The 26,514-nt window shown below is 30.8% G+C and overlaps 10 protein-coding genes across 10 annotated transcripts; 4 read left to right on the forward strand and 6 right to left on the reverse strand.

Annotated features, from left to right (window-relative positions):
• Window positions 1–1,269: 1,269 nt before the first annotated feature.
• Window positions 1,270–1,917, forward strand: GO595_001834 (uncharacterized protein; the record flags this gene model as incomplete). Its single annotated transcript, XM_067914676.1, has 1 exon — window positions 1,270–1,917. One exon carries the CDS (start codon window positions 1,270–1,272, stop codon window positions 1,915–1,917), a length of 648 nt encoding a protein of 215 aa, XP_067778083.1.
• Window positions 1,918–5,212: 3,295 nt separating this feature from the next.
• GO595_001835 (Myb-like DNA-binding domain containing protein) lies at window positions 5,213–6,022 on the forward strand (the record flags this gene model as incomplete). Its single annotated transcript, XM_067914677.1, has 1 exon — window positions 5,213–6,022. One exon carries the CDS (start codon window positions 5,213–5,215, stop codon window positions 6,020–6,022), a length of 810 nt encoding a protein of 269 aa, XP_067778084.1.
• An 820-nt stretch (window positions 6,023–6,842) lies between these two features.
• GO595_001836 (uncharacterized protein) lies at window positions 6,843–7,775 on the reverse strand (the record flags this gene model as incomplete). Its single annotated transcript, XM_067914678.1, has 1 exon — window positions 6,843–7,775. One exon carries the CDS (start codon window positions 7,773–7,775, stop codon window positions 6,843–6,845), a length of 933 nt encoding a protein of 310 aa, XP_067778085.1.
• Window positions 7,776–7,977: 202 nt separating this feature from the next.
• Window positions 7,978–8,559, reverse strand: GO595_001837 (Rubrerythrin family protein; the record flags this gene model as incomplete). The annotated part of the gene is made up of 1 exon (XM_067914679.1): window positions 7,978–8,559. One exon carries the CDS (start codon window positions 8,557–8,559, stop codon window positions 7,978–7,980), a length of 582 nt encoding a protein of 193 aa, XP_067778086.1.
• Window positions 8,560–9,801: 1,242 nt separating this feature from the next.
• Window positions 9,802–11,082, forward strand: GO595_001838 (AP-1 complex subunit mu-1; the record flags this gene model as incomplete). The annotated part of the gene is made up of 1 exon (XM_067914681.1): window positions 9,802–11,082. One exon carries the CDS (start codon window positions 9,802–9,804, stop codon window positions 11,080–11,082), a length of 1,281 nt encoding a protein of 426 aa, XP_067778087.1.
• Window positions 11,083–13,843: 2,761 nt separating this feature from the next.
• On the reverse strand, window positions 13,844–14,821 carry GO595_001839 (SPRY domain containing protein; the record flags this gene model as incomplete). Its single annotated transcript, XM_067914682.1, has 1 exon — window positions 13,844–14,821. The coding sequence occupies one exon, from the start codon at window positions 14,819–14,821 to the stop codon at window positions 13,844–13,846; it is 978 nt and encodes a 325-aa protein (XP_067778088.1).
• Window positions 14,822–15,933: 1,112 nt separating this feature from the next.
• On the reverse strand, window positions 15,934–19,113 carry GO595_001840 (TKL family protein kinase; the record flags this gene model as incomplete). The annotated part of the gene is made up of 2 exons (XM_067914683.1): window positions 15,934–16,244; window positions 17,007–19,113. 2 exons carry the CDS (start codon window positions 19,111–19,113, stop codon window positions 15,934–15,936), a joined length of 2,418 nt encoding a protein of 805 aa, XP_067778089.1.
• Window positions 19,114–19,606: 493 nt separating this feature from the next.
• Window positions 19,607–21,028, reverse strand: GO595_001841 (peptidase M20; the record flags this gene model as incomplete). The annotated part of the gene is made up of 1 exon (XM_067914684.1): window positions 19,607–21,028. One exon carries the CDS (start codon window positions 21,026–21,028, stop codon window positions 19,607–19,609), a length of 1,422 nt encoding a protein of 473 aa, XP_067778090.1.
• Window positions 21,029–21,744: 716 nt separating this feature from the next.
• Window positions 21,745–24,633, forward strand: GO595_001842 (uncharacterized protein; the record flags this gene model as incomplete). The annotated part of the gene is made up of 2 exons (XM_067914685.1): window positions 21,745–23,174; window positions 24,330–24,633. The coding sequence occupies 2 exons, from the start codon at window positions 21,745–21,747 to the stop codon at window positions 24,631–24,633; spliced, it is 1,734 nt and encodes a 577-aa protein (XP_067778091.1).
• A 924-nt stretch (window positions 24,634–25,557) lies between these two features.
• On the reverse strand, window positions 25,558–26,391 carry GO595_001843 (uncharacterized protein; the record flags this gene model as incomplete). Its single annotated transcript, XM_067914686.1, has 1 exon — window positions 25,558–26,391. The coding sequence occupies one exon, from the start codon at window positions 26,389–26,391 to the stop codon at window positions 25,558–25,560; it is 834 nt and encodes a 277-aa protein (XP_067778092.1).
• Window positions 26,392–26,514: the final 123 nt, after the last annotated feature.

Genomic DNA, 26,514 nt, shown 5'->3' on the forward strand with positions numbered 1-26,514 from the left:
TTTTTGGTACTGCACCAAATCAATTATACTTTAATACACCTCCGAATAAATGTATTGTACCTCAACCTTTTCATCATTGTTTAATTAGTATTAATTTCGATACATTAAAAGTTATTAATTGTTCACCATCAAAAATTTTAGCGACTTCTTGTGAAGGTTCTGTTATAACAATTATAAATGAGCAATTTGAATTTTATAAAATTTCTTCTAATTCTATTAAGAAAGGAGTTCTCCTTGTGAATTATCCAAGTGAACTTCAAAGCTTTGATCAATCTGATCTTCATGTAGTCATTTCGAATGAATACGCTGTTATTTCATTACCTTTTGATTCCGCATTTTATATATATAAACTGAATGATGACTCTAAAAATGTAATTGAACCTTTATATGTGTCACGTATACATATGAAAATAATTTCCGCAATGAATATCGTAGGGAAATACTTAATAACTGGTGGGAAAGATAATGTAATTCGTTTATGGAGAATTACATCAAATGAACTTTCGAATGTTTCACTTTTACCGAAACATAAATCAATGATAAAAGTGATTTCAATATGTGAAAAACTTAAACTTTTTGCAGCTGTAAGTTATGATGGTTATTTAAGTTTAACTTCATTATTTGGCGGAAGACATTTAAACGCTGTGAAATTAAATGCAACAAATCCATCGCATATCGCATTATCTGAATATGGTATAATTGTTGTTGCTTTTAATGGATTAAATAAATGTTATTTATGTGCCGTTGATCAAAACTTAACGATAATTTCCGAAAAGAAAATAAAGGAAAACATAAATTGTTGGAAATTAATTACGTGGAAAGATGGTTGCGATTATTTGTTGGTAATAACAAAAGATAAAAAGCTGATATTATGGAGATTACCTTTCTTTGAAAACACTGGAATTGAAACTGTAATAAGTTATGACGTGAATTTTATAGAATTTAGGAAAAAGCCGGCATCGACAATTTTATGTGATACAAATGGAAATCTTCATTTTGCTGATATTACAGAAGAATTTTGTTAAATAATTTTCTTTGTCAATTCTTTTTTAGAGATAATTTTTGAAAAGAACTTTTTGAAATGACTTCCGTTCAATTTAATTTGATCGTTTACTTCACAATTGTTGTTCAAAAGTTCCAGAAAAAAACCAACCGTTATTATTTATTTTCATAACTTTATTTACCCATTTTGACGGAAAACGATAAAAGAATACGGTGTAAACTTTTAATTTTCTGTTGAATGGTTTATATTTTGACAAAAAAAATCTAATGGATACAGGGCCGATATTAGGATGGTATCTTTATGTTAACAGCGATTCAAAAAAATCGAAGCCTACACCAAGGTGGGTTGTTGTGAACAATTTTTGGCTTGAAATTTCCCAGAAATCAACGGAAGAACCTTTTTTAATTATTCATCTCGGATTTACAGAAACAATGCCATTGCCAATCGAAGAAAATCCGGGCTTAAATACGCTCATCGTTAAAACCAATTCATATTCAGGGAATTTTGAATACAAGTTCACAACAAATAATCGATTTGACATTATTGAATTCAATGATTCTCTCCAACAAGGAAAAGAAAGCTGGAATAATTTGGTTCGGAATGGTAGTCCTCTTACTTCATATGAAGCCTCTTTCAAGAATAAAAAAGTTGGATTATTCACAAAAAGTGTTGAATGTTCGGTGTCTCCAGGCGGTATAAAGATTAGCACTGGAAAGTCATCAGCAGAAACAACACAGTATACATATGATCAAATATCATATGTCAGACCTATCGAAAACAAACAAGCTCAGTGCTTTGAAATTGCACTTGAGGGAGGGCAGAAATCTGAAATTCAGCTCCAGTCTCATGGGTGTCTCGAAATCGAAAAAATTTTGGCTGTTATATTGTATCATCTTGCAAAACGTGGTTCATAAATTATTATCTTTCTAGTAACGGTTAATAATCCATTGTTCTTGGTTATTAAACGCAAGGAATCAAACTTTTATTTTTTATTTTCAATTTAATTTCAATTGAATAATAACTTTTTTTGTTTAATCTGTGATATTTGTAATAAAGGATAACACTGTTATAACAAATGATAAATGAGTACTTACATTAGAGAATTAAATATCATTTTATTTCTGTGAAAAAATTAACTACTTTATTATTATTTTAAATGAGCTTGAATGACCAAGTCCAGCAACTAAAAGAGCTACAGAAAATTGTTTTAAATCTTGACGCAAATAATACCGAGGAATCAATTGAGATGACGATGAATTTTTTAAATGAAAGTTTTCCTGTTTCTTTTAATATTACTTTGAGTAACTTAATATATGCATCTTATTTAGCACAAACGAAGGACGTTAATATCTATATTCAATATATTAAAGGAATTGAAAAAAAAGAAGAAGAACTCAAAATTGAACATCGAATAATTGAAGATTTTTCAAAGATTCTAACATGGGATGCAGATAGATCTTATTATCTTCTTGAGAAAATGATTGAACAAAATTTAATTAGTTCTCAACTTGTTAAAACTTCATGTTCATTATATTTTGCACATTATAAATCACATCAAGAAATCTATTCATTAAAAAATAATGCACGATTTGACATAAAATTCTTTCGAAATATTCTGGAACTTTCAAAGAATCATTGGGAACTCCATAAGAAATATATTGAAGAAGGAGTTAATCCAAATGAAATATCAAAAATAATTCGAAATGATGAAATAGAAAAACTTCAAGAATTATCATCACAAAATAATTTTGATTTTAATCAAAGAATTGAACCATCGCTTTATGAAAGATGTGATTTTATTAATAAAAAAAATGTTACATTAATTGATTTTGCAGCATATTTTGGAGCAATTCAATGTTTTAAATATTTATTAATGAATAATGCAAAAGTTGAAAACACAGGTAAATATGCAATTGCAGGCGGAAATCTTGAAATTATTCATTTATGCGAACAAAATCATTCATCATTTGAAAATGCATATGAAACTGCAATTGAATTTCATCAAAATGATATATTTTATTATCTTTATGATAAGAAAATGATTGAAATTAATGATTTGACTTCATTAGGAATAAAATGTATTTCTTGTTCTAATTATGAAATTCTTTCATTTTTATTTGATAAAGGAATTGAAGTTAATGATTCTGTTATTTATGAGTCAGTAAAGATGGGGAATATGGTTCTGACAAAATATTTTACCAAAGGGAAAATAATTCCTAAAGATATTATTGTTTATGCTACACAATCAGGAAATATTGAGCTTGTTAAATTAGTTCTTGAGCAAAAAAGTATTAATATTAATGCTAAAGGTTTTTATTTATCCTATTTAATATTTATTTTAATAATTTTATATTTCAAAATAATATTTGGAAATAATTTATATTATTTTATACAGCACTTATATGGACAACAGTAAAAAATTACATAGAAATAGCTAAATTACTTCTTAGACAAAAAGGAATAGATATAAATGAGAATGTTTTTTCTTTTTAATGTTTGTTTTTTGTGAGAAATTTATGTTTCCAAAGGAATATTTGGAAATTATTTAAATTATTTAATACAGCACTTATCTATGCAACTAAAAAAAATAATATCGAAATGGTTAAATTGCTTCTTGAACAAAAAGGGATTGATGTTAATGCTAAAGATGATATTAATTTATTTTATTTGTTATTTATTTTAATAATTTGATATTTCAATATAATATTTGGAAATTATTTGAAATATTTCAAACAGCACTTATAACAGCAGTAAAGAATGAATATACTCAAATAGTTAAATTACTACTTGCATATAAAAAAACTGATGTTAATACTAAAGATGTTGTTTATTTCAACAATTTATTATTTCAAAACATTATTTGATGATTACCAAAAACATTTCAAACACCGCTTATGATAGCATCTGATAAAGGTAATGTTGAAATCGTAAAATTACTTCTTGAACAAGAAGGAATTGATGTTAATGCTAAAGATATTTATTTGTTTTATTTGAAATTTATTTGAATAATTTGATATTTCAATAATATTTGGAAATTATTTGAAATATTTCAAACAGCACTTATATTAGCATCTTTTCATACTGATAATAAGTATAACCAATCAAGCACCAAAAAGGTTTTTTTATGATATTCAATATTAATTTCTTCATTTTGATGATTTTCGATATGATTTGATATTTTATAAAATTATTTACAGAACCACTTAAAGAATCATCTACACAACAGTACAAAAAAATTGTTAAATTACTTCGTGAAAAAGGTGCTTGTGATTCAAAACCCACCTCATCATATGATTATGATGATGATTTTTAGATTAAAGATAAAATCTAAAATCTTCAATGATTTTTTTATATTATCAGAAAGTTTCTTTTTATTTTAACATTTTCTGCCAATCAAGCTTAATTCGGTTTACTTCTTAATATTGTGGTGTGGCGATGGCCCACGTGTGCCCAACCGCCTGTTTTCAATGCATCGACCGCGGTTCTATTTTGGAGTTCCAATTGAATTTTAACCTGTTTTCAAGGTTTTGTGTGATGCCTTTTGAATGGTGATAAAACTACTTTTTCAATATCAATATTTTGTGAAGGAAAATTCTGGAAGAATCCATTTCAGTATTATAGAATTTTAGGCATTCGATGTATTTTTTGTCAATGATGAATGTGTGCCAGAGTATCTGTTTGGTATTGGTTTAAATTTAATTTTCACGTGAAAATGTTCATATTGAACATTGACAGACAAAGCATTGAAAACATTGTTGTAAAAAACATTTGAACGCGTGTTTGCATTACTTCGATCAAATTTTTTCACAAAAAGCCAAATGTTGATATAAAAAGACGATAAGCTTTCAATTCGTTATATTATTTTCAGTTGTCCGGGAGAATTATTTACTCAAATAACCGTGAAGGAAAATCTCCAAATTCCATCCTAGGAAAGGCCAATAATTCTTATTAATTCTATAACAATTAATCTCCACAATTCCAAAAATTGTTTTTACATAAAAGAATGTGATAAATTTCCTTTGTGAAACGAAATTTTAAATACTTTTTCACGAAGAAAATAAGGAGATTAAAAAACCACCGAGGTTCGATTCAGATAAGTACTCAATTTTTGTATGCCGTTAGCACTTTTTGAATATTTCGGCGTTAACAACAGAACACAAAATGTCTCGCCCCATTCTCGTCTCAGTGGGGATGTCCTTTATCTCCGAAATGAAAATAAAACTAACTCCGGAAAAGCATGAAATTCTTGAAAACGCTTTTGAGGATTTTATTACAGGTAAGCGAAATATCTTCGAAACATCTGCTATTTTCCAATTAAATATAGGAACAACGAAACCGCTGGATAGAATAGTTGCTATTCTTCAAACAAGTTATACTCCAATACCTAACTTTCCACTCTTATATGAAAGCCCAACATCTCTCAGGAAAAAGACACGATCATGGACAGAGTATGAAGACCAAAGGCTCCTTGCTGGGATTCATAGATACGGCCTTGATAATTGGCTTTCTGTTTCAGCATTTGTTGGAAATGGGCGAACACGTGCACAATGTTCTCAGAGGTGGGTTCGTGGCCTTGACCCTCGCATTAGCAAAGATAGGTGGACAGAAGAGGATGAAAAACTTCTGTTATCTCTTGTCAAAAAATACGGATCAAAATATTGGACACGAATTGCTCAAGAAATGGGGAACCGGAGTGACGTACAATGCCGGTATCACTATCAGCAGTTAAAAATGAACGCGAATTTATATTCTGATGATAATAATAATAGTGAACCAACGAAAATGATGGGTAGTATTTCTGTACCAGTTCGCCTTACACTGAACAATACCCAAACACCCAGCAAGACAAAATTACCTCCAATTGGCGATTTGCTGTTTCCTCAAAATTGCAAGATATCAACAAGTTTAACAATGCTTCCAAACATGGGCTCTGAACCATCATTTGGAACCTGCGAAATTAAGCATGCCCATTCAATAGGTCAATTACCACCAATCCAATGTAATGTTTCTGAATTTTAGGAGCAAAATTTCACCCCGTAATAGTTGGATTCTTTGTTATTAAATTATTAAGTTTATCGTATAATTTAATTTAAAAAAACTGTTAAATAAAAATCATAAAGACGAAATTCTTTTGAATTTTTTTGTTTGAATAAAACTTCAATCTGTTTCATCCTGAGAAAAGAGGTAACACACCTAAAACACATAGCAATAAGAAATGATTATAAAATGTGATGTTTTCCTTTCAAAAGAGTTGACTCCCCTATATTTGTAAATATTTGCAGGAGTAAATTGTGAGGAAATAAAATCTCAAATTTTTTAGTTAAAATTTAACGTCCTCAAATTCATCTTTGAAAAAAATTAATATTACACGAAAACTTAGTGAAAACAGTGCCACTCCTGATGTTCAAAAAATATTTGATCATTTTGATAATAATTTTCCTTATTGTTTTAATCTTGTTCTATGTCAATCAGTCTCTACAGCTTTTGTTTCTAAAAAGAAAGATTTTGATTCGCGTTATAATTTTTTAAAAGCTGCAAAAAATCAAAGTTTACCAGATAAAAAAAAAAAAAAAAAAATCAAAACAAATTGAACCAAAAATTTTTGATATTTTTTTACAATTTCTTTTTTCGAGAACAACACAAGAATCAGAATTCTTACTTGAAAGGCTTCGTGTGCAAACATTATTAGAACTGAATTTTTGAAACGTAAAGGAACATTATATTTATCTTTTGTCTTGGGTGTACCCATTTTTGTACGTTAAAACAGATTAACGTACTTTTCAAATCATTGCATTAGAGATATTCCAATATGAAAATAAATAATATTTACATAACATGTTTACTGTTGTAAGCTCTTAAGGTACAGTTGAACTGGATGGACTTCTTTTATTATTATTTGTTTGGAATCCTTCTTGATCACCTTTTTGGCAACATTGAATTCAAATTTATACGTCACCTTAAACAACGAATCACATGGGGTTGTGTATGCCCAAAGGTGCATTTTGGAGAGCTGAAGAGAGAACTTTGATTTGGTGCCACTTTTTGGCAATCCATCTGTAAGTTGATATTTGCAAAAAGATTGATCTTTAGTTTCGTTACCAGCAGCCTCAGACGCAACAAATGAAATGTAACATTGGTCGATAGAGTCATCGCATGTGTCATTTCTTTCGATAATTATTGTTCCATTGATTTCATCTGTTATAGAATATTCGGATTTATTAAAGGAAAGCTTGGCTTTATAATCTTTTTCTTCAATGAACATGGAAAAAGGCTTCGTAAGTGAAGGAGAAATAGGATTTATAAGAATTACCTTTTGACTGACAACTGTTGTAGTTGAAAATCCTGTTTTAAGGACAGCTTTGATCTGAAATATCTTATTGAAGGTGTCACTAAAATATGAAACTCCAAGTGATGTAGGTGGAATAAATTGAATTTCATGTGAGTACTTTATTAGAACATCGATTTTGTTGTCTGTGAGAATAGGAGAAGCTTTTTCTTTAATTTTCTGTTTTTGTGTCCCAGAATGATAAATATAAATGAGATTTCGAAATTTAACCATTAAGCTTTTGCATGAGATTTTCCCTTCCTTATGTGATTCTATGATAACTTTGCCTTCAATTGGTTGACCTATTATGAATATTGGATAATTTTCTTTGACATTTGTGGTATCTAAGAATTTTCGATATTTTTCATATTCGCTTACCTGATATAAGTTAAGCCTAAGGGCTAAATCGCCAGATTTTTTAAATGCTGTTGTTTCTTCTTCAATCATTTTTATTATGTGATTCAAAAACCGTTAAGATGACAAAAAATTAAAATTCATCAAAAAAATTATTAAATAAACATTAACTTGTGTTAATGAAGAAGCTCAATTAGCTTTTGTTTAAAAATTAGTTTTTCCAATAAACATAGAATTTATTGTTTATTACAATAACTTCAAAATTAAATTAATTTTTTGTAATGTTTCAAGAAGTTTACTCAAGAACCTCTTTGATTTCATAGAATCCTTGCTTGTGGCCACATGCAGGACATTCAGCAGGCGCCTCAAATCCTCTGAAAACGTATCCACAATTCCTGCATTTCCATTCAACTTCACGATCACGCTTGAAAACAGTGCCTGTTTCAACCTGGTGCGCAAGGATCCTAAACCTTTTTTCATGTTCAAGCTCAACAGATGCAATTTTCCTAAAAAGATCAGCAATTTCAGGAAATCCTTCTTGTTCTGCAACTTCGGCCATGTGTGGATATGCTTGGGAGTGTTCTTCTTTTTCACCATCGGCAGCTTGTTTTAAGTTTTCAAGTGTTGATCCAATGAATGATCCTGGAATTTCACATTGAACATGAATTGGTGCGCCAGTACCCTTAAGTGTCTTAAGGAAGCGTTTTGCATGCTCGCGTTCATTTTCAGCTGTTTCAAGGAAAATAGCAGCAATTTGTTCATATCCTTGTTTTTTAGCTACACTTGCAAAAAATGTGTATCTGTTTCTGGCCATTGATTCCCCAGCAAATGCTATTGCTAAGTTCTTTTCTGTTCTGGATCCTTTTAGTTGAGTCATGATTTGGATTGTTGTTTTCACTTTTTGATAGAGGTAATTAATTAATTACAACTTTTGCATTGAAAGGAAAAAATAAAAATATTTTCATTTTTAATTCCTTAAATATAAAGTAAACTAAATCTAAGATTACATTGCATTCACTAAATATAAATATATAATTGTGGTTTATTAATATGCAAAAGAAAGTATTTTTCGTCAATGCAAATCTTTCATGCCGTTGACAACGATAAGTATTCAATTCGGAGCTCATTCCAATTTTTGTATGGTGGCAATTAGTTTCACTTCAAAATGTTATAGTACTTCAACAATTTTTTTTTTAAATTGTTTCTGAAATAGAATATGAGCTATAAAAAAGTAATGAATTTTCCAAGTGAAAGTGAGTGATGGTAGAAGACATTCAATAATTGTTCCCTTAGGCACAACTAAATAACCAAATAACCTTTCCAAGATGAAACTACTTAATGTGCTTGCTAAGGGTTCTTAGTAGGTCAAAGGCAAAAAGTCATTTGTTTTTGCATGTAACTTTTTTTAAAATTAAAAATTAACTGTTTCGTTTTCTAAACGACGAAGCAACTGATGAAATTATTATTATATGAGAAAGAAACACTTTAAGAACAATTGTAGATGTAAAAATCAATGAAATCAACATTTTGAAAAATAAAAGTTGTTATTGGCTATTATATATAACAACATATAAAATATATAAAATAAGTCCATTTTATTAATTCGTATTATAATTATGAACTATAATTTGAATCTGTGATTTTAAAATTTTATTTTAGAAATTTATATAAAGATCATAAAATGGTTCCAATTAGTAAATATGGGGTCCAGCATTCGAGTGCGCGTTCAAGAATTAATGAAAAAAAAACAATGGGAAAGAAAGCATATTAATGAAAATAATATCCAATGAAAAAATCAAAAAATGGGACTCCGCGGACTCGAACCACGTACCTCACGATCTTCAGTCGTGTGCTCTCCCAGGTGAGCTAGAGTCCCTGTTGTAAATTTTATTTTTTATATGATTTAGACATTTTACCTATATTTTTTTCGAAATTCAAATTTTATTTTCAATTTATAAAAATTCATATACTATATTCTCACACCCTTTTATAATCATTAGCAGAACCAGTGACTATTAAACTTAATGTTTTCCTTCTTATAAGATAAAAAAAATTTGTTTTTTAAAACCTACCGAACAAAGTTAACCGCCGTCAAAACCGTATTTTTTCACAATATCGAATGTCTGCTGTTTACATTCTCGATAATAAAGGTCGTGTTCTTATTAATTTCGATTACCGTGGGGAGGTGGATCTCTCTATCCCTGACAAATTCATGACATATATCCAAATGAACGACAAGATTCTTCCTAATCCAGTCTTCCGTATTGATGACTGGTGTTTTGCCTACATTGATCGAGCTGGAATGTACTTCTTTACAGTCACACGTACCAACAGCAACGTCACACTTCTTCTTACATTTCTTTCATCTCTTGCCAAACTTTTTGAAGATTATCTTGGCACCTTAACACCAGATGCCATTATTGACAACTTTTCTCTCATTTATGAACTTTTGGATGAAGTCATGGATTATGGTTATCCACAAACTCTTGATTCAGAAGCTCTTAGTGAATATATCCTTCGTAACAAACCCAAAACACTTAGTGACCAACCCACAAATGTTCCAGTTAATGCCACCGGTCTTGTTACCTGGCGTAAACCCGACATTGAGTATTCTGTCAATGAAGTATTTTGCGATGTCATTGAAAAAGTCAACATGTTAGTTGCCAAGAACGGCGCTGTTATCCACAATGAAATCACCGGAGAGATCAACATGGCGGCATACTTATCCGGTATGCCTGAAATTCGTATTGGATTAAATGACAAAATTTTATTTGACAAAGACGACCAAAACCAACATCAGACCGATGTCTCACGTCGTGTATTTGAGCTTGAAGACATCAAATTCCATCCATGTGTTCGTTTGTCACAATTTGAGCGAGATCGTTCCATCACATTTATCCCACCAGATCGCGAATTCACTCTTATGACTTATCGATTATCTGCTGCGATCAAGCCAATCATCCATATCGACTCTACTATTGAGAAATACAAAAATTCGAGAGTTGAAATGTTAATCCGCGCACGTGCACAATATCGACCACAATCAGTTGCTCAAAATGTACAAATCAAAATACCAGTTCCACCAGATGTTGACACACCAAAAGCGCAATGCACTGCCGGTCGAATGCGATATAGTCCGAATGAAAACGCATTGATTTGGACTATCAAGCAATTCCCTGGTAGGAAGCAGTTCTCGTTGAGAGCACATTTCGGGTTGCCGAGCGTCGAAAGCGAAGAAGAAGAAGCAAAGAGGCCTATCGTTGTGTCATTTGAAATACCGTTCTTCACCGTGTCAGGGTTAAGGGTTCAGTACTTGAAGGTGTTCGAGAAAAGTGGCTACCAAACTGTGAACTGGGTGAGGTACCTGACAAAGGATGGAACTTATGAATTCAGAACTTAGGAAAGTAAACAAAAAACTTTTGAATTTTATTGCGCGTTCTGACAAATGTTTTACTTAATGAAAATAATTTTTTTGGAGAAATTTGAATTTGTATTTGTGGAAATAAATTTTGTTTTCATTTTTTGGATTTGATTTGCATTAAATCTAAATATTTGAGATACGGCTTCTTTAAATTGGGTAAACGTAAGGAAATATGTTAAATCATCAAATTTTTGAGCAAAAAGTCGAATTTTCTCGAGCGATATTTCTGTTGTACAAAAAGTTGAAATTGCTGCAAGCTCGAATACTTCCCATTTAAGACAAAGTTTCGAAGAAAACAAAATTAGGACTTTTTTGAAAAAATTTAAGGTGGTGTGCATCTATTTAGTTAAAAAGATATTACAGCTATTATTACGGAAATTATTTTGCTTTGGAACTAACTTTTTTTTCAAACAATTCAACAATTTCTGAAAATCCATAATCGATTGCATATCTTAATGGTGTAAAAAATCATTTAAATAATTTCCAAATATAATTTTCCAACAATATTTTTTTGAAATAAATCATAAAGAAAACAAATAAATATCTTTAACATTGATATCAATTCCTTTCTGTTCAAGAAGTAATTTAACAATTTCTGCATAACCACATTTAGATGCTTTTATAAGTGCTGTTTCAAATAATTTAAATTATTTCCAAATATTGTTTTGTTATAGAAAATTATTAAAACAAATTGCAAATAAAATAAACAAATAGCTTTAACATTAACATTAATTCCTTTTTGTTCAAGAAGTAATTTAACTATTTCTGTATCGCCTTTTTCACATGCATAAATTAGAGCTGTTTCAAACGAATGAAATAATTTCCAAATCTTATTTTGGAATATGAAATTGTTGATAAAAATACCAAATAAAACAAATATATATCTTTGGCATTAATATTTATACCTTCTTGTTCTAACATAAATTTTGTAAGTTCAATGTTTTTTGATTCTATTGTGAATTTTAATATGTTTTTCGGAATTGGATTTTCTTTGAGAAAATATTTAACCAGAAATATATTTCCTGTTTTTGCTGTTTGGTTGATAATTGAATCATTAATTTTCATACCTTTTTCTTGTAAAAATGTAAATATTTCATAATTATGATATAAAACACAAAACTTCCCAATTTCATCTAAATTATTATTATATTTATTTTCTAATTTGCTCTCATAAAGATATTTAAAAATATTATTTTGATGATATTCAATTGCTGCTTCATATGCATCTTTAAATGTTGAATGATTTTGTTCACATAAATGAATAATTTCTTCATTTCCACCTACAACAGCAAATCTGCCTGAATTTTCTACTTTTGCTCCATTCATAAGTAAATATTTAAAACATTTAACTGATCCAAAAAATGCTGCATAATTAATTAATGAAATGTTATATTGATTGATATAAGAACATTTTTCATAAAGTGATGGTTTAATCAATTGATTAAAATTAAAATCATTTTGTGATGTTATTTCTTGAAGTTTTTCTATTTCATCATTTCGAATTATTTTTGATATTTCATTTGGATTATGTCCTTCTTTAATTAATTTCTTATGTAATTCCCAATCATTATTTGAAAGTTCGTCATAATTTTCAATGATTTCGCTAATAAAATAGTTAATTAAATTTTCGTGGTTATCCACATATTGTATAAAATATGGAAGATATGTATTTTTGACAACTTTTGGTTCAATGAAATTATGTTCAATTAACTCATTAAGAAAATAATTTGATTCTTGCGTTTTATTTTCAAGAAGAAAACGTATGAACTCGTCGAAAATTTTTGTTTTGCTTTTGTTATTTTCTTCCAAGGTTTTAATTGTTTCCAAAAAATTTAAATACTTATTAAATTCATTCATATTTATAGCAAAAAATATGTACATCATTTGAACAACAATTAAGTTAAAAGAAAATGGATGATTTTCATCAAATTTGTTTATTATTAAATTTGCTGTTGAGGTAATATTTTCTTCACCCAAACTAAAAATCAACTGCCTGACGATTAGAAGCAATCCCCACTCATTCTGTGAATTTTGTTTCGAACTTTTTCTTTTTTTTCGAGAAAACATTTTCTTTAATGAATTCGTTTACCTTTCGAATCGTTTTATAACCAATCGCGTCTCACCTTTTATTTTGTTTGCTGATGAAATTTCGTCTTTTGCTTATCCTTTTGCATAACTATATGTGAAACATGTTATCATTCGGGAAGTGAGTAATGAAAAGAAGAAAAATTACAATTAAACGTTCACTTACTCAGAGACAAGCAAAACATTTCGTATCGAATGCCAATTTGCAAAACAAAAACAAATTTAACAAAAGCATTTATTCAAACCAACATAAAAAAGTTACAAAGACCGATAGGAGTAAACCATCGACGGCTTGTAAAAACAAACAAACAAAACTGTCAACGACAGCAAATAAAACGAACTAATCGTTCAAACAAACATGTAAATAAGTAATTGAATTCTGTAAGTTGAAATATATTATTTTTTTGAATGACAAAACCAAAGTTTAGAATTCATAGTGTAAAGCTCTGAAAAAGTGAACATGTAATTAAATGAAGTTCGAAATTATTGCAATGGTTTCATGAATTCTATTTTAAGTTAAATCAACATGCATATGATTAAAGGTGATTAAATAGCATGGAAAAGTGATTAAATGAATTCTGTAAGTTGAAATGGGTAAATGTAACAAAGCTTAAATTTTGCAAATTGGAATGAAATGCATTTTTTTTGCGCTTTGTTAGTTTTGCATGAGGTGCGCAGGGATGAGTGCTGTGTCAATTGCTTTGATGACATCAAATTTCCTCTCATCACCTGCATCGAGAGATGTCCTCATGATATTAACTAATTGTGTAGCTGTTATGTTTTGAATAGGCTCTGCTATAGATGTATCATCAGCTTCACGCCAATCAAGCATAGGATCAAATTTAAACGGTCGCTTGAATCTGGCGGTTACGGTTGCATTACGATAGAGAGAAACCGCTGGAATCCACTGCTTGTCTCGATCGATTCCGCTGAAAACAACACCTTCATCAGAACCATTAATGAAGTATCGGAGGGAATAACCTTCATCGTCAAGTGAAATACCAAATCCAATCGTATCCCCTGAATTAAATCGTTTGCTTGGGATTTTCTTCGATTTATGATAGGCACCACCAAGATCACGAATTGAATATCCTTCTTCATCTATGCCTACTGGGGCTTCCGTATCGGCTTTGCATGTTGCAATGCCAACTCGAATGTGACTCTCCCCATCATTGGTTGGATGGAAGTCTATTTCCCAGTAGTACTTGAAGTTGTCTGGTACAAATGAACGTGTTGCTCTGCAAAGACGATATCCACCATCTAATGTAACAGTATTTGGTTCAATGAAGTTATAACGTCTGGATGATTTAAGGGCTGAAAGAGTCATCTGAGAATTGTATTCTGGATCTTGAACATTGGGTAGAAGACCAAGTGCAGCCCTTCGAAAAACTGTTAAGTCATCAAAACGGAGATGTAAAGGTATTCTTTCAGGCGGTGGTGGTTGTTCTTGCGATACTTGTTGAGGATCGGAAGCTATTGGGTTATCTAAGGCAACATTATGAAATGTATCTTCGTGTGTTTCCAGTACAGCCAAGGGCTCAGTAACTTCAGTTTGGTCATTGCCTTGGCTGTTGCCTGGAAGTTCTTGTTGTTGCTCATTGTCTTGCACTTGAATGTTATCTTCCTTTACCATTCTGGACAAATCGAAAGTTTATTTGGTCGATGTCCTTATGAAAAATTAACTCAAATTTGTGTGGAAACAAACATGTAACGAACTTTTTGAACGCAGTTAAAATCTGTCAGTTTTGCCAACAGCTTTTTTCTTCTCAAATTATGGTCACGTCAAATTCGATTTTAAAACAAAATTACCTTTGTTTATCCTTAGCAAATCATATTAAAACTTGAGGAAAATTGGTTTCAGCAAAATTTTGTATCTTATTTTGTAATTAGACCATTTTCCAATAAAGAGTAAACAATTTAAAAAAATATGAACTTAAATATAAGTATACTTAATAAAACATAAACTCATTTTTATGACTTGTTTATTTATCACTTTAAAAGATTAAAATTATATTTTATTCTTAAGTTTTCATTAAATTTATCATTAAAAATTTGATTTTATCTCATTTTATAATATTATAAATTAGAATTATTAAAACCACAAAATATTTATTCTTATGTCGCTTATAAAAAATAATAAATAATAGCTATTTAAAAAGATAATTATATTTTTTAAATATTTTCGGTAAATTAATTTATATTGAAAAAGCAAGAAATATTTTCAGTTAACTATATTGAAAATTTCAGACACATACCAGTTAAGAATAATAGTTTTGATTTACGAATCAGCGTTATTTTTTTATTCCTTGATCATCTCATGCGTAATTATATTAGTATAATCTCAAGCTCATTCTAAAATGAAATCTATTTCTGATATTTTCAACATAAACCTAGCAAAATCGATTTTTACAACATTCAAATTTTTTCCATAGATTTGACATTACATCATAAATACATTTGGTTCTTATTGCGTTTTTTGCGTAATAATTTAATTTTTATGATTTCTTCATTGTGATATTATTGTTTTTTCTTCATTGGGATCCCAATTTCTATGAATTATTGTCGTTTTGCGCAAAATATTGAATTCAAAATGATCGTGTTCATTGAAAATTTACCAGTTTTGGGTCAAAAAGCCGAAAATTACCGCTAACAAAAATTTTTCTTTAGTTTACATGCATCAAAAAACGGTTTTTGCTTGATGCACAAAAAAAATGCTTCGGTTCATATCATTGTTTATTCCTCAGGTTATATCCCCATTCTTGCGTACAATCTCATGAAAACAGGTCTTAATGGGTCTGTTGCTATCATTTTTTCTAATCCATCTTCCAACTTCGTTCTCACCTTTGATTTCTCCAATTCTTTCTTTCCCACGTTATTTTCTGCAATTGCCTCCAAAATTTCGTAAGCTATTTGTGCATATTCACCATCACATGCCTTTTCACATTTTTCGATCAAACTTTTTACCAAATTTTCATCGACGATTTTCTCACAAGCTTCAGATACAATTAATATTCTATGTATAGCATTAAAGGCCCTTAACTTAGTTTCTTTTTCATCTACATCCATTAATTTAATTAATTTATCCATATAAGAAACGCATTTCATTGCAGCCAAAGGATTCACTACAATATTAACAATTGTTAATAAAGGATAAGGGCTTAATTTCTCATCACTTAAAGCCTCGAAAATGAAAGGAATCAAATTAATTAAAGACTTTGATAATGGGTATGATGAAGCATGTGAAGCCAATGTCATCATAATTAATTTTATTAATTTATTATTATCTTTGAATGAAATTATATCATTAATTAAATTATTCTTTTCGATTAATAACGCTCCAGAAAATGTCGAAGATATTACACCTAAAAGTCTTAAACCAATTTCGATTTCGATTTGATTATTTGATTTAAATGAATTTTTGATGAATTGAGGAAATTCTTTTTCACCATTTTGTATTAGTTTCTGATTATATTCACTTGAATTACTTAATATTATTATTAAACATGAAGCAGCCAAATTTGATATTGCGCCATTTTCTTTATTGTTTACTAACAAAGGGATTAAATCATTACCAATTTCTTTAAACTTATTAAAACTGGTGAAATTCGATAAAAATGCGAAACAAATTTTTAATGTATAAATAATTACTTGAATTGAATTACTTGATAAACATAATTTAATACCTTCCATAATATTTTCACTTACAGATACTTCTTTATAAATTGAAGAACTCTTAAGTAAAATAGATAATATAATCAAAGCCTTTAATTGTAACTTAGTATTATTTGGATTATTTTCTATTAAATATTTAAAGCCACATACAAATAATGATATAGTTTTAATTGGAGGAACTGAATTCTGTAACATCTTTTGTATTAATTCAAGTGATTCGATTTGTATTTCTTCACTTTTATCTTTGCCTAATAATACATATATTGTTGCAGGCCCATCAGCTCTAATAATGAATGAAAAAGGTTTTGGTAATTCGAGCAAAAGCTTTAAAATCTTTAAAGTAATCATTAATATTTGTGGTTTAGCTTCAGGTTGTGCATTACACATTACATTTAATGTTAATACTGTTAATGAACCATCTTCATCATACACATGATTTTCTAATACATATACCAATAATTTCATTGTATCAAGTCTAATAATTAAATCATTTGATACTAAAAATGGAGCAAGTTTTGTGAAATGGTCAATACCTAATTTAACATTTTTATCATTTTGAATTATTATCATTAAACATTCGATGATTCTATTCATTGAAGTCATACCGAACTTTAAGAACAAGTCAAGTAATACATTGCTACCATTACATTCTATGAATTGTTGAATTATTTCTTTATTTTGTAATAACTCGACTAAACATAATACCAAACTAAATGAGAAATTAACTTGTTGACATTTTGTCATTATATCGATTAATTTCTCGACAATTTTCAATTGTAAGAAATATTTATACCATTTCTCATAATCTTTGATCAATAATATCTTTGATATTCCTTCTTCTTGTTTTGTATTATTTGATAATTCATCATAAATTTGTTGTGCGGATTCAATTGTTGCATCTTCTGGATTAAAGTGATAAGTTTTTGTATTTGTTTGCATATATTGGTTCAAATATGCTTTCACAATTTCATGATTTGTCCCTGGATAAAATACTTCACCACTTGCAAATGCTTGAACTATCTTTGTAAAGTCGGGTCTTTTTGATGGATCTTTATCCCAACATAATTTAATCAATACACTTAACTTAGGAGGACAACTTTGTGGTATTATCGGTCGACTATCTCTATTAATAACTGTCATTGCAACTTGCACTTCTTTTAATCCTTGGAAAGGTAAATCATGTGTTAATAATTCCCATAATATAATACCATATGAATATACATCTGCTTTCGCTCCATATGCAGTACATTGTATGACTTCAGGAGCCATCCATTGAACTGTTCCAACACTACCTGACATTGGTGGTTCTCCTTCTTTAGCGATTTCACGACTCATTCCGAAGTCACATATCTTTGGGAAGTCATCAGCATCTAATAAGATATTTAATGACTTCAAGTCTCGATGTATCATTCCTTTCTCATGCATATGCGCCATACCAGCTGCAATGCCTAACGCAATGATGGTATGTTTCGTGGGATCTAATGGAGGGCCTTTACGTAATCGCTCGAACAAACAGCCGCCGCTTAAATACTCAGTGATGATACAATACGGAGGTTTAATGCATGCACCAACAAATGGTAATATCGCAAAGTGTTGGACTGAAGCAATGATTTTGATTTCCCGTTTGAACATTTCGAAGTTCTTCCGGTTGAATTGGTTCGAATGTAATTTCTTAATCGCGACGATCTTATGCGTTGACTTTTGATATCCCAAAAAAACTTCTGCAAACGCGCCAAAGCCAATTTTCTTATGGAGCTCAAAGTCGTTATATTCCAAAGAGTATTTGGAAAGTTCGGTGAATTCCGAATTTATCTCTTCTTGCGTCATAATACGATTTTGCTCATTAAGTTGTTGTTTGGCTTTCTCTTCTTCCTCTTTATACTTTTTGCGCGTTTCTTCATAGAACGTAAGTCGCGACTTGTAAGTATTCTTATCTTCTTCATTGGGTACAATGTCGATGAGTTTATGAAGACAATTGATGATGTCTTCGGTGTCCGCTAAGTCATCGATTTTGATCTGGACATCTTCGATTGGACACGGATCTGACTCAACGAATTTGAGCTCTTTCATAATTCCGTTGAAGTTCTGTCGAAAGTTTTGGAGTTTGTCGATTACATAGTTCGGCTCCTTCTCCAAGAGAAGACGCGGATGATTCGCTTCGGTCAATTCGAAGAATAGATCTTTGAGATCGTGAATGTGTTGAATTATTTGGCGTAACAAGTTCTGGACATGCGAAAGCGAGTCGGTGGGCATTTTCACATGCGGAAGAACTTGCTTGCATACGTTATTTAATTCGCCACATAAACAAGCAGTCTTCGCCTTGTGGAGATACACGTTTTTGTAGTTGATGAGCACCTGGTTGATCTCATACCGAATGTTGGGAATCCATTTGTCCATCGGCTGCATTTGGGAAATTTGTCAACTGTTTCCTTTTCGAGGCACTTTTCGGTTGGATTTTAAAGAAAATCAAATGCAAAATAACCGCCCAAAAAATTGACGACTGTAGAAACGATGGATTCAAATGAATGGGAAATGATCGTATTCATATTCAAAAAATAAGTTGAAGATCGATGGTTAATTATGATATTGTTTTCACATTAATTAATATTTTAAGTGATAATTTCATATTTACAACATTTAAACTTGATCAAGTTGCATACGATCTCTATTTAAAATAATGTCACATGGAAAATGCACAGTTTGTTTAAATAAGTTCCCAAACATTAAGGCACTGGATTATACGTTTTTACTTAGCGTATTCATTTAAGAACTGTGCGAACGCAGCAGTAAACTTGATAGTGTATGGGAGGTCCAAACTCTCGTCGTATCCGTGCGGGTTTGAGTCCAGACCAGCGCATCCTGTTACCATTATTTGTGATTCTGGCCACAGCTGCGCCAACAAACTGGTCAAAGGTATAGACGCACCTTCGCCATAGAACAATGGGTTACTACCGAACACGCTGTTTGAAGCCTTGTACAAAGCGTCCTGTATCTTCGGCTTAAATGTATTACATTCCCAACCAGTTCCAGTGCTCAATGGTGTGTATGTAACCTTAGCGTTATAAGGCGGATCCTTTTCAAGTGTTTCCTTCATTGCTACTGAAACATTTTCTGCTTTAATTCCTGGCGGAATACGTAACGAAAGTTTCAATGCTGTACGTGTTCGCATTACATTTGATCCTTCTGCAATGCATGGAACGCCGTCGCAACCTGTTACAGCAAGACCTGGCTTACATGTGTTATATATAATTTGGTCGCGGATTTGCTCTTTAAGAGGTTTAGCGCCTGGAAGTAATACAACGCTATCAAGGACATGATCGCCGAATGTTTCAACGCATTCATCGATCTGTGATAGTTTTGTTTGACTAATCTCTGGGAGATTGGCTTCTTTGAGGAGTATTTCTCCTGTCTTTTCATCTTCGATACGTGACAAAAGTTGACGAATGATACGGAATGTGGATGGAACAAGTCCAGTTGCCATTCCACTATGACATGGTGATGACAAATGTTCGACTGAAAGAATGCCGCCAACAAAGCCACGAAGCGAAGAGCAACACCAGAAATGTTCATAATCCATACAGGCGCCATCGAGTATGAATATGAAGTCGATCTTGCCAATGGTGGTGAAAAGCTCGTTGAAGTATCGCGTGATTTCTTCGTCGCCACTTTCTTCGCCTGTTTCAAGGATAATTGTCATGTTGGGATGAGGAAGACCTTTAGATTGAAGATACTTAATCGACGTGAAAATGAGGAACGGATTGTAAGAATCGTCGTTGGAGCCACGGCCATAAAGTTTGTCGCCTCGGACAACAGGATTTGTGGCAGATAAACCTTCGGACCATTTGGCTGGATCGAGATGTGGCATCTTATCAAGGTGTCCATAAGTTAAGACATTCTCTGAGTTGGGTGCGCCTTTGATTGTAGCCATTAATAATGGTTGGCGTCCTTCGTCAGCATACACTTTGATGTTAATATCTTTGAGCTCAAGGGATTCAATCCAGGCTTTGGTGGTGGCTACAGTTTTCTGGATGAGGCCATTCGTTAAGAAATTGACATCATACTCTGGTGAAAGATTTGGAATGCGAATAACGCTCTTAAGGCCTTCGAGCGCTACACCGCCTTCCGACCACGCGCTGCGGCAGAATTCAAGGCAATCTTTGATATCCATGAAAATAAGTGAAGTGAACTCATTGATCGTTAAAGAAACTGCATCGTTTCTGAAATTTTAGAGCGGGGCGCCCCAAAGAAGCAAAGATTTTAATCAAGTCAAAGAACCATTTTCTGATATATTAAAAATCTTTTAATTACTTGTTTTAACTGTCATATTGAGCTATTCATTTCTGTGTGCAAAATCATTTTTGTTTAAATAAAAACTGAATTTCAAATCTGATATCTTTATATATCTTTTTATATTTAATGTAATGAATTAGCAACTGTAGTGGTAAATTGTGGAAAACGGTCGTTTTGCACGTCTACGCGGATGAGACATAAATCTCTCGGAAAAAAAATTGTTCGGACATGTGATGTGAAACGGTTTGTATAAAATTTGAATAAATAAAAACGCTATTAGGTTTGCATAAACAAAATAAACAAACGTTTTAACCTAAAGATTCTTTCCATTGAACAAAAGATAATTTGGAATGTCATAATTTGCATTTGTTTCTTTGATCAATTAATGATGTTATATTAAACTAACGTTACGGAAGAGAACCAAAAAGTTGATCATTATAGAAATAACGTTCTCTCATTTATTGAATAAAACTGTGAAATCAACGCAAAAAGTTAATTTCTCAGGACGATCAATGCCAATTCAAATTATGGAACAAAAAGTATTTCGGGTGCCCTAGTTTCGAACGTTTTACTTGAGATTTTGGTCTAGCAAAAATGGATGAGGAAGAATTACAAAAATGGGAAACAGTAATGCTTGCAACATATCAAAATGATAAAAGTCTAATTGATGCAGCTCAGAATGAAATATTTGGTCTTCTTCAACAACAATCTTTTGACGTTTTCATTGAAATTTTGCAAAATTCATGTGAACCATTAGCCCGAAAAGCTGCATCAACATACTTCTGTAGGGACGTTGAAATGCACCTCAAAGAAATTACATTAAATAAAAGAAAGAAAATATGTAATTTCATTTTAGGAAATATAATGATTCCAAATCAAGATATTGTTATCATCCAAAACTATATTGAAATCATTCGACTTTTTGCTAGTTCTTCACATAAACTATTACCCGAGATCGAACAATTTATTGTTGAAATCCAAAATGATCCCAATATCATTCGCCTTAATTTACTTGTTAAAGTCATTCCATTTCTTAAGCCCGATTATGTTGAACAACGTTACCAAATGTTTTCCAATATAGCTTGTAATTTTCTTCAACTGGATAATTGGGACATTATTAACATATCAATTTCACTTACTAAAGTCTTATTGTCATGTTCCAAAGACATTAGAGGCTATGAAAATGCTTTTGTACGTCTTTGTCAACTTTGTCCAATTGTAATAAATGAACCAGTAAACATACAAAACAACTATTGGAATAGATTGGGCGAACTAATACAAATTGGTGTTTGTCCACCTGATCTTATTCTTGCTATACTTACATCAATATCTAATGATTCCATATCACCAGATTCGGCCTTATCAGCACTTACAGCAATTCAGCCATCAATTAGGGTCCTTCAACTTGAACAAGTTTTGGGAGTTATAAACATTTCGATAATTAATGCAGTTAAGTTTACTGAAACTGAAGGCTTACCGCCTGATGATTTTATTGGACCTATTGTCGAAGCATTTACATATTTTCCTCATCAACCAATTTATCAATTTATCAAAACCAAAATCAATGAAATCTTAACCACAAAAGGAATTAATGCAGCTGCAATTACATTATTTTCACCAATTTTGTCTGAATCTTTTGAACAACTTTCGGACGACATGTTATTTTTGAGAGATTTACTAAAAAGTGGCCTCCAAACAAATGATTCATTAATTGTTCAATCATGTTGTTCACTTTTAGCTGAATTTGAAGAAACACATCAATTTTCATCATTCATTAATGAAATAATGATATATATTTATCCATATTTAATTGTTGAAGATAAAGATGTTCGCCATCAAGCATTTAGATGTGTACAAGCAATTTTATTTGATCAATATATTCAAGGATCATTAGAAGCGATATGGTCCATTAAAGATCAAATTAAGCAAGAAGATCAATGGAGTTATATGGATATATTAGGGTTATCTATAAATAATGAAGCAGAAATTAATGATCAACAAATTTCAGCCATTTTAGAATTCGCGTTAACATTTATTAGACAACCAACTCATATAATGCTTAAATCATATTCATTATATATATTAGCCAAATTAATTGTTCATGATGAAGATTCGATAATGAATATCATTAATGATACAAAAGAATCAATAATATTATGTTTAAAATCAAGAAATGATGAAATACAAGAAAAAGCATTAAGTTTTTTGCATGAGCTTTTAATTATATATAAACTAAATGCAATTGGATTCGTGCTTGAGTTTTGGTCTTACATTAGTAATTTCATTCAAAGGAAAGTTCTTAATAGTTCAGTGCGTTTGAAGGTATTACAAATAGCAAGTTTAGTTGCAAGATTTGGTAATAAATATGAATTAGTGCCCGAAATAATACAATCATTACAAACACTTGCTAACAAAAGTTATCATGATGATATAATCATTTTATGTATTCAAAAACTTATTCCCATATTAAATGATGAACAATCACAAATATTATTTAATTATATCATTACAAGGTGTAAAGAAACTGATGACATTGATACTGGAAAGAATTGTTTTCATGCATTAGCAAAGTTCTTAAAATATTGTAAACAAAATAATTCGAATTTGTTTTATAATGTATCATTCCAATTATGCCAACAATTCTTTGAAGGTAATTTACCATTTCTATATCATAAATCTTTACTTAATCCTAATGATGATATTAATATTAATTTATTGGATATATTCTTTGATTTCGTTTCACGTATATTAATGGTTAAATCAGATATTAATGATCAATTATTTAAAGCATGTATTAAAGTATTAGAACGACCACAAGAAAGTTATCAAATCGTAGTATTTAGTAATATACTTATAGTGTTTGATACTATTTCACAAGAAAATCTTCAAAAATTAATTTCTTTAATTCCGCAATTAATACAAACTAAAGACACAGGTTTAAGGGGTTCTATTTCATTCTTTATGTTATTATTACTTAAGAAATATCCTTCGTTTTATGAAAGTTTTAAAGCTTTAATTCCAATATTATTAAATTGGTTTAAAGAATCAATTATAAACTTCACTAGTAATTCCGATAATTCCGATAATGGATATCTAACATCAAATCTTTCTTCTCTTTTCTTAGAAGTTGCATGTATCGATAGGCAATTCCCGAACGAAGTCGTGCTGCAAGCTTTAAGGTTTTTCCCGCCGAAAGATCACTTTGAAACTGATAATATGGCTAAGTGTATATTGACTTTGTTCTCTAATATACAAAATGTTGAGCCAATAATCTTGAAAAATGTCGCTCTGGCAATAGCAAAGTTTATCGCTCTCCCAAATAATAAATTGGAAAAATGTAAAGTCGATCCTGTAACATCGCAAAATTTGATTATGCTATTTAAGACAATAGTTGGAAATTATCCAGACATTTTAAGCGCTGTGTTTGAGGAACTCAAAGAAAAACAATCAAATGTAAAAAGAATTATGAATGTGCTTCAATAAATATGATTTTAGAGATATTGTAATAATAGAAATACATTAAATTTTTTCGATTTCATGAGGAAATAACTCAACGCCATCGAACCACTAAAATTATCTAAAGAAATACTTTTAAAGAAACCAAAAATGTTACAAAATGAATTCACTAATTAAAAAGAAGATTAAATGACCATTTTTTGGTATTCTAAGTCATTAGAAGTGCATTTATCCTACATATTCCCTAAATTTAAAGAAAAAACTATCCACAAACAATGTTATCGAGCAACTCCAAACCTTCGTCATTTGGTTGGTCACATTGTTTTTTGCATTTGACCAAGTTTTCGTTGAAAATGGTATTTTATATCCACTTTTTAATATTCATATCAAAAAGTTTATCACAATAAAGATTAAAACCAAAAAAATGTAAAAATTGGAATTTTTTTACGTAGTCATATTTTTCCATGTCTCGTGAAAACCATATGGCTTATATATGCTAATTATATAAAAAATACAAAAATTTTATTAATTATTTCATATTAAAAATAACAATAAAAAACAAAAAACTTTCCGAGCCTATATTCGCAAATTCGATCTTAGATGATAATTTATAAATTTCATCCTTTGAAATCAAGCATTAATGAAAAAAAAACCATTTTGTCGTATCCGAAGTAAAGTTTTCAAAATAAATTCTGGCAAATGTCCTATCTCAATTTAGGCGGTGTTTTATTTGCCAGGCCAAATAACCTCATAAAATTGATAAAAACTTTTTTCCATTTTTGTCAGAAAATATGCGACTTTTGTTTGCGTGTTTACGTATCGTTTATCCAATGGATGTGTTATCACAATAAAAAATTTTGGTTTTACATAATGTATAAACACAAAACACACTGTGCAATTTGCTCCTTGTTTCACATAAACAAAAGATATTTAATCATGTTTATTTCCTTGTCAAAATGACTCGATTGAGAAGTCATATTGTGGCCTCATTATTGTTTGGAGCTTGGATACTTCTACGAGTGATTCGTGTGGTTCTAACATGACTCCAGCATCTTCTTCTTCCTGAGGCTCTGGTTGTTTCGGTTCAGGTTCAGGTTCAGGCTCAGGTAACTTAACAACCTCAGGTTCAATTGGCATTGGCACTGGCGCTCTTTGTTTTGGTGGTGGTGGTCGAAATACTTTTGGTTCAAATGGGATATCCATATCATCTTCACTATCATCTTCAGGTTCTTCGGGCTTTATTACAGCATTAGAATCGCTCTTGAAAAGTTTTGGTTGGATTTGAGATTTAGAATCAACTGGTGGTGGTGGAAGATGAAGTTTAACGCTGGTGTTCATATTGCGTTCAATCTCGCTGATATCTGGGAGAGCAGCGTCGTACATAAGGAAGTAATATATTGAAGTAGCCATGAGATGGATTTGATCTCGGAATAACACTCTCTTTTCGCCAAAAGATAAATAAAGAATGGTTTGGATTTCAGGTACGAGAGCACGAGCTACGGGAACGAATGTGCTTCTTCCGCTCTTTAATAACATAAGAAGAATAGATAAGGCACGATAAACTGGGATGGGGTGTGAACCGAATTCATCAAAAACACGCAAAAGGCTAGTGATAATTACAGCACAGTTAACGGTAGATGTTCCAAGATCATTGATTTGAGAAATTATATGTGGAGGGACACGATACTGACTCCCAGAGGTGGCCTTCTTAACAGCTTCTGTGATAGAATTGTTTTTAAGTTCGGGTATATCAAGAGCTGACTTGTATTTGAAGAGCTTCTTCATTTTGACTTCTGGCACCTTTTGAGAGACTACTCAAAAGTTCACAAAAACAGTTTATGATATTTCACAAACTTGACTTCAAACACGGCGACCGTTTACTTTCACCTTTTTTTGGATGCAGGACTT

This window comes from Histomonas meleagridis (genome assembly GCF_020186115.1).
Source record: "Histomonas meleagridis strain 2922-C6/04-10x chromosome Unknown contig_15, whole genome shotgun sequence".
Lineage (NCBI taxonomy): Eukaryota > Parabasalia > Tritrichomonadida > Dientamoebidae > Histomonas > Histomonas meleagridis.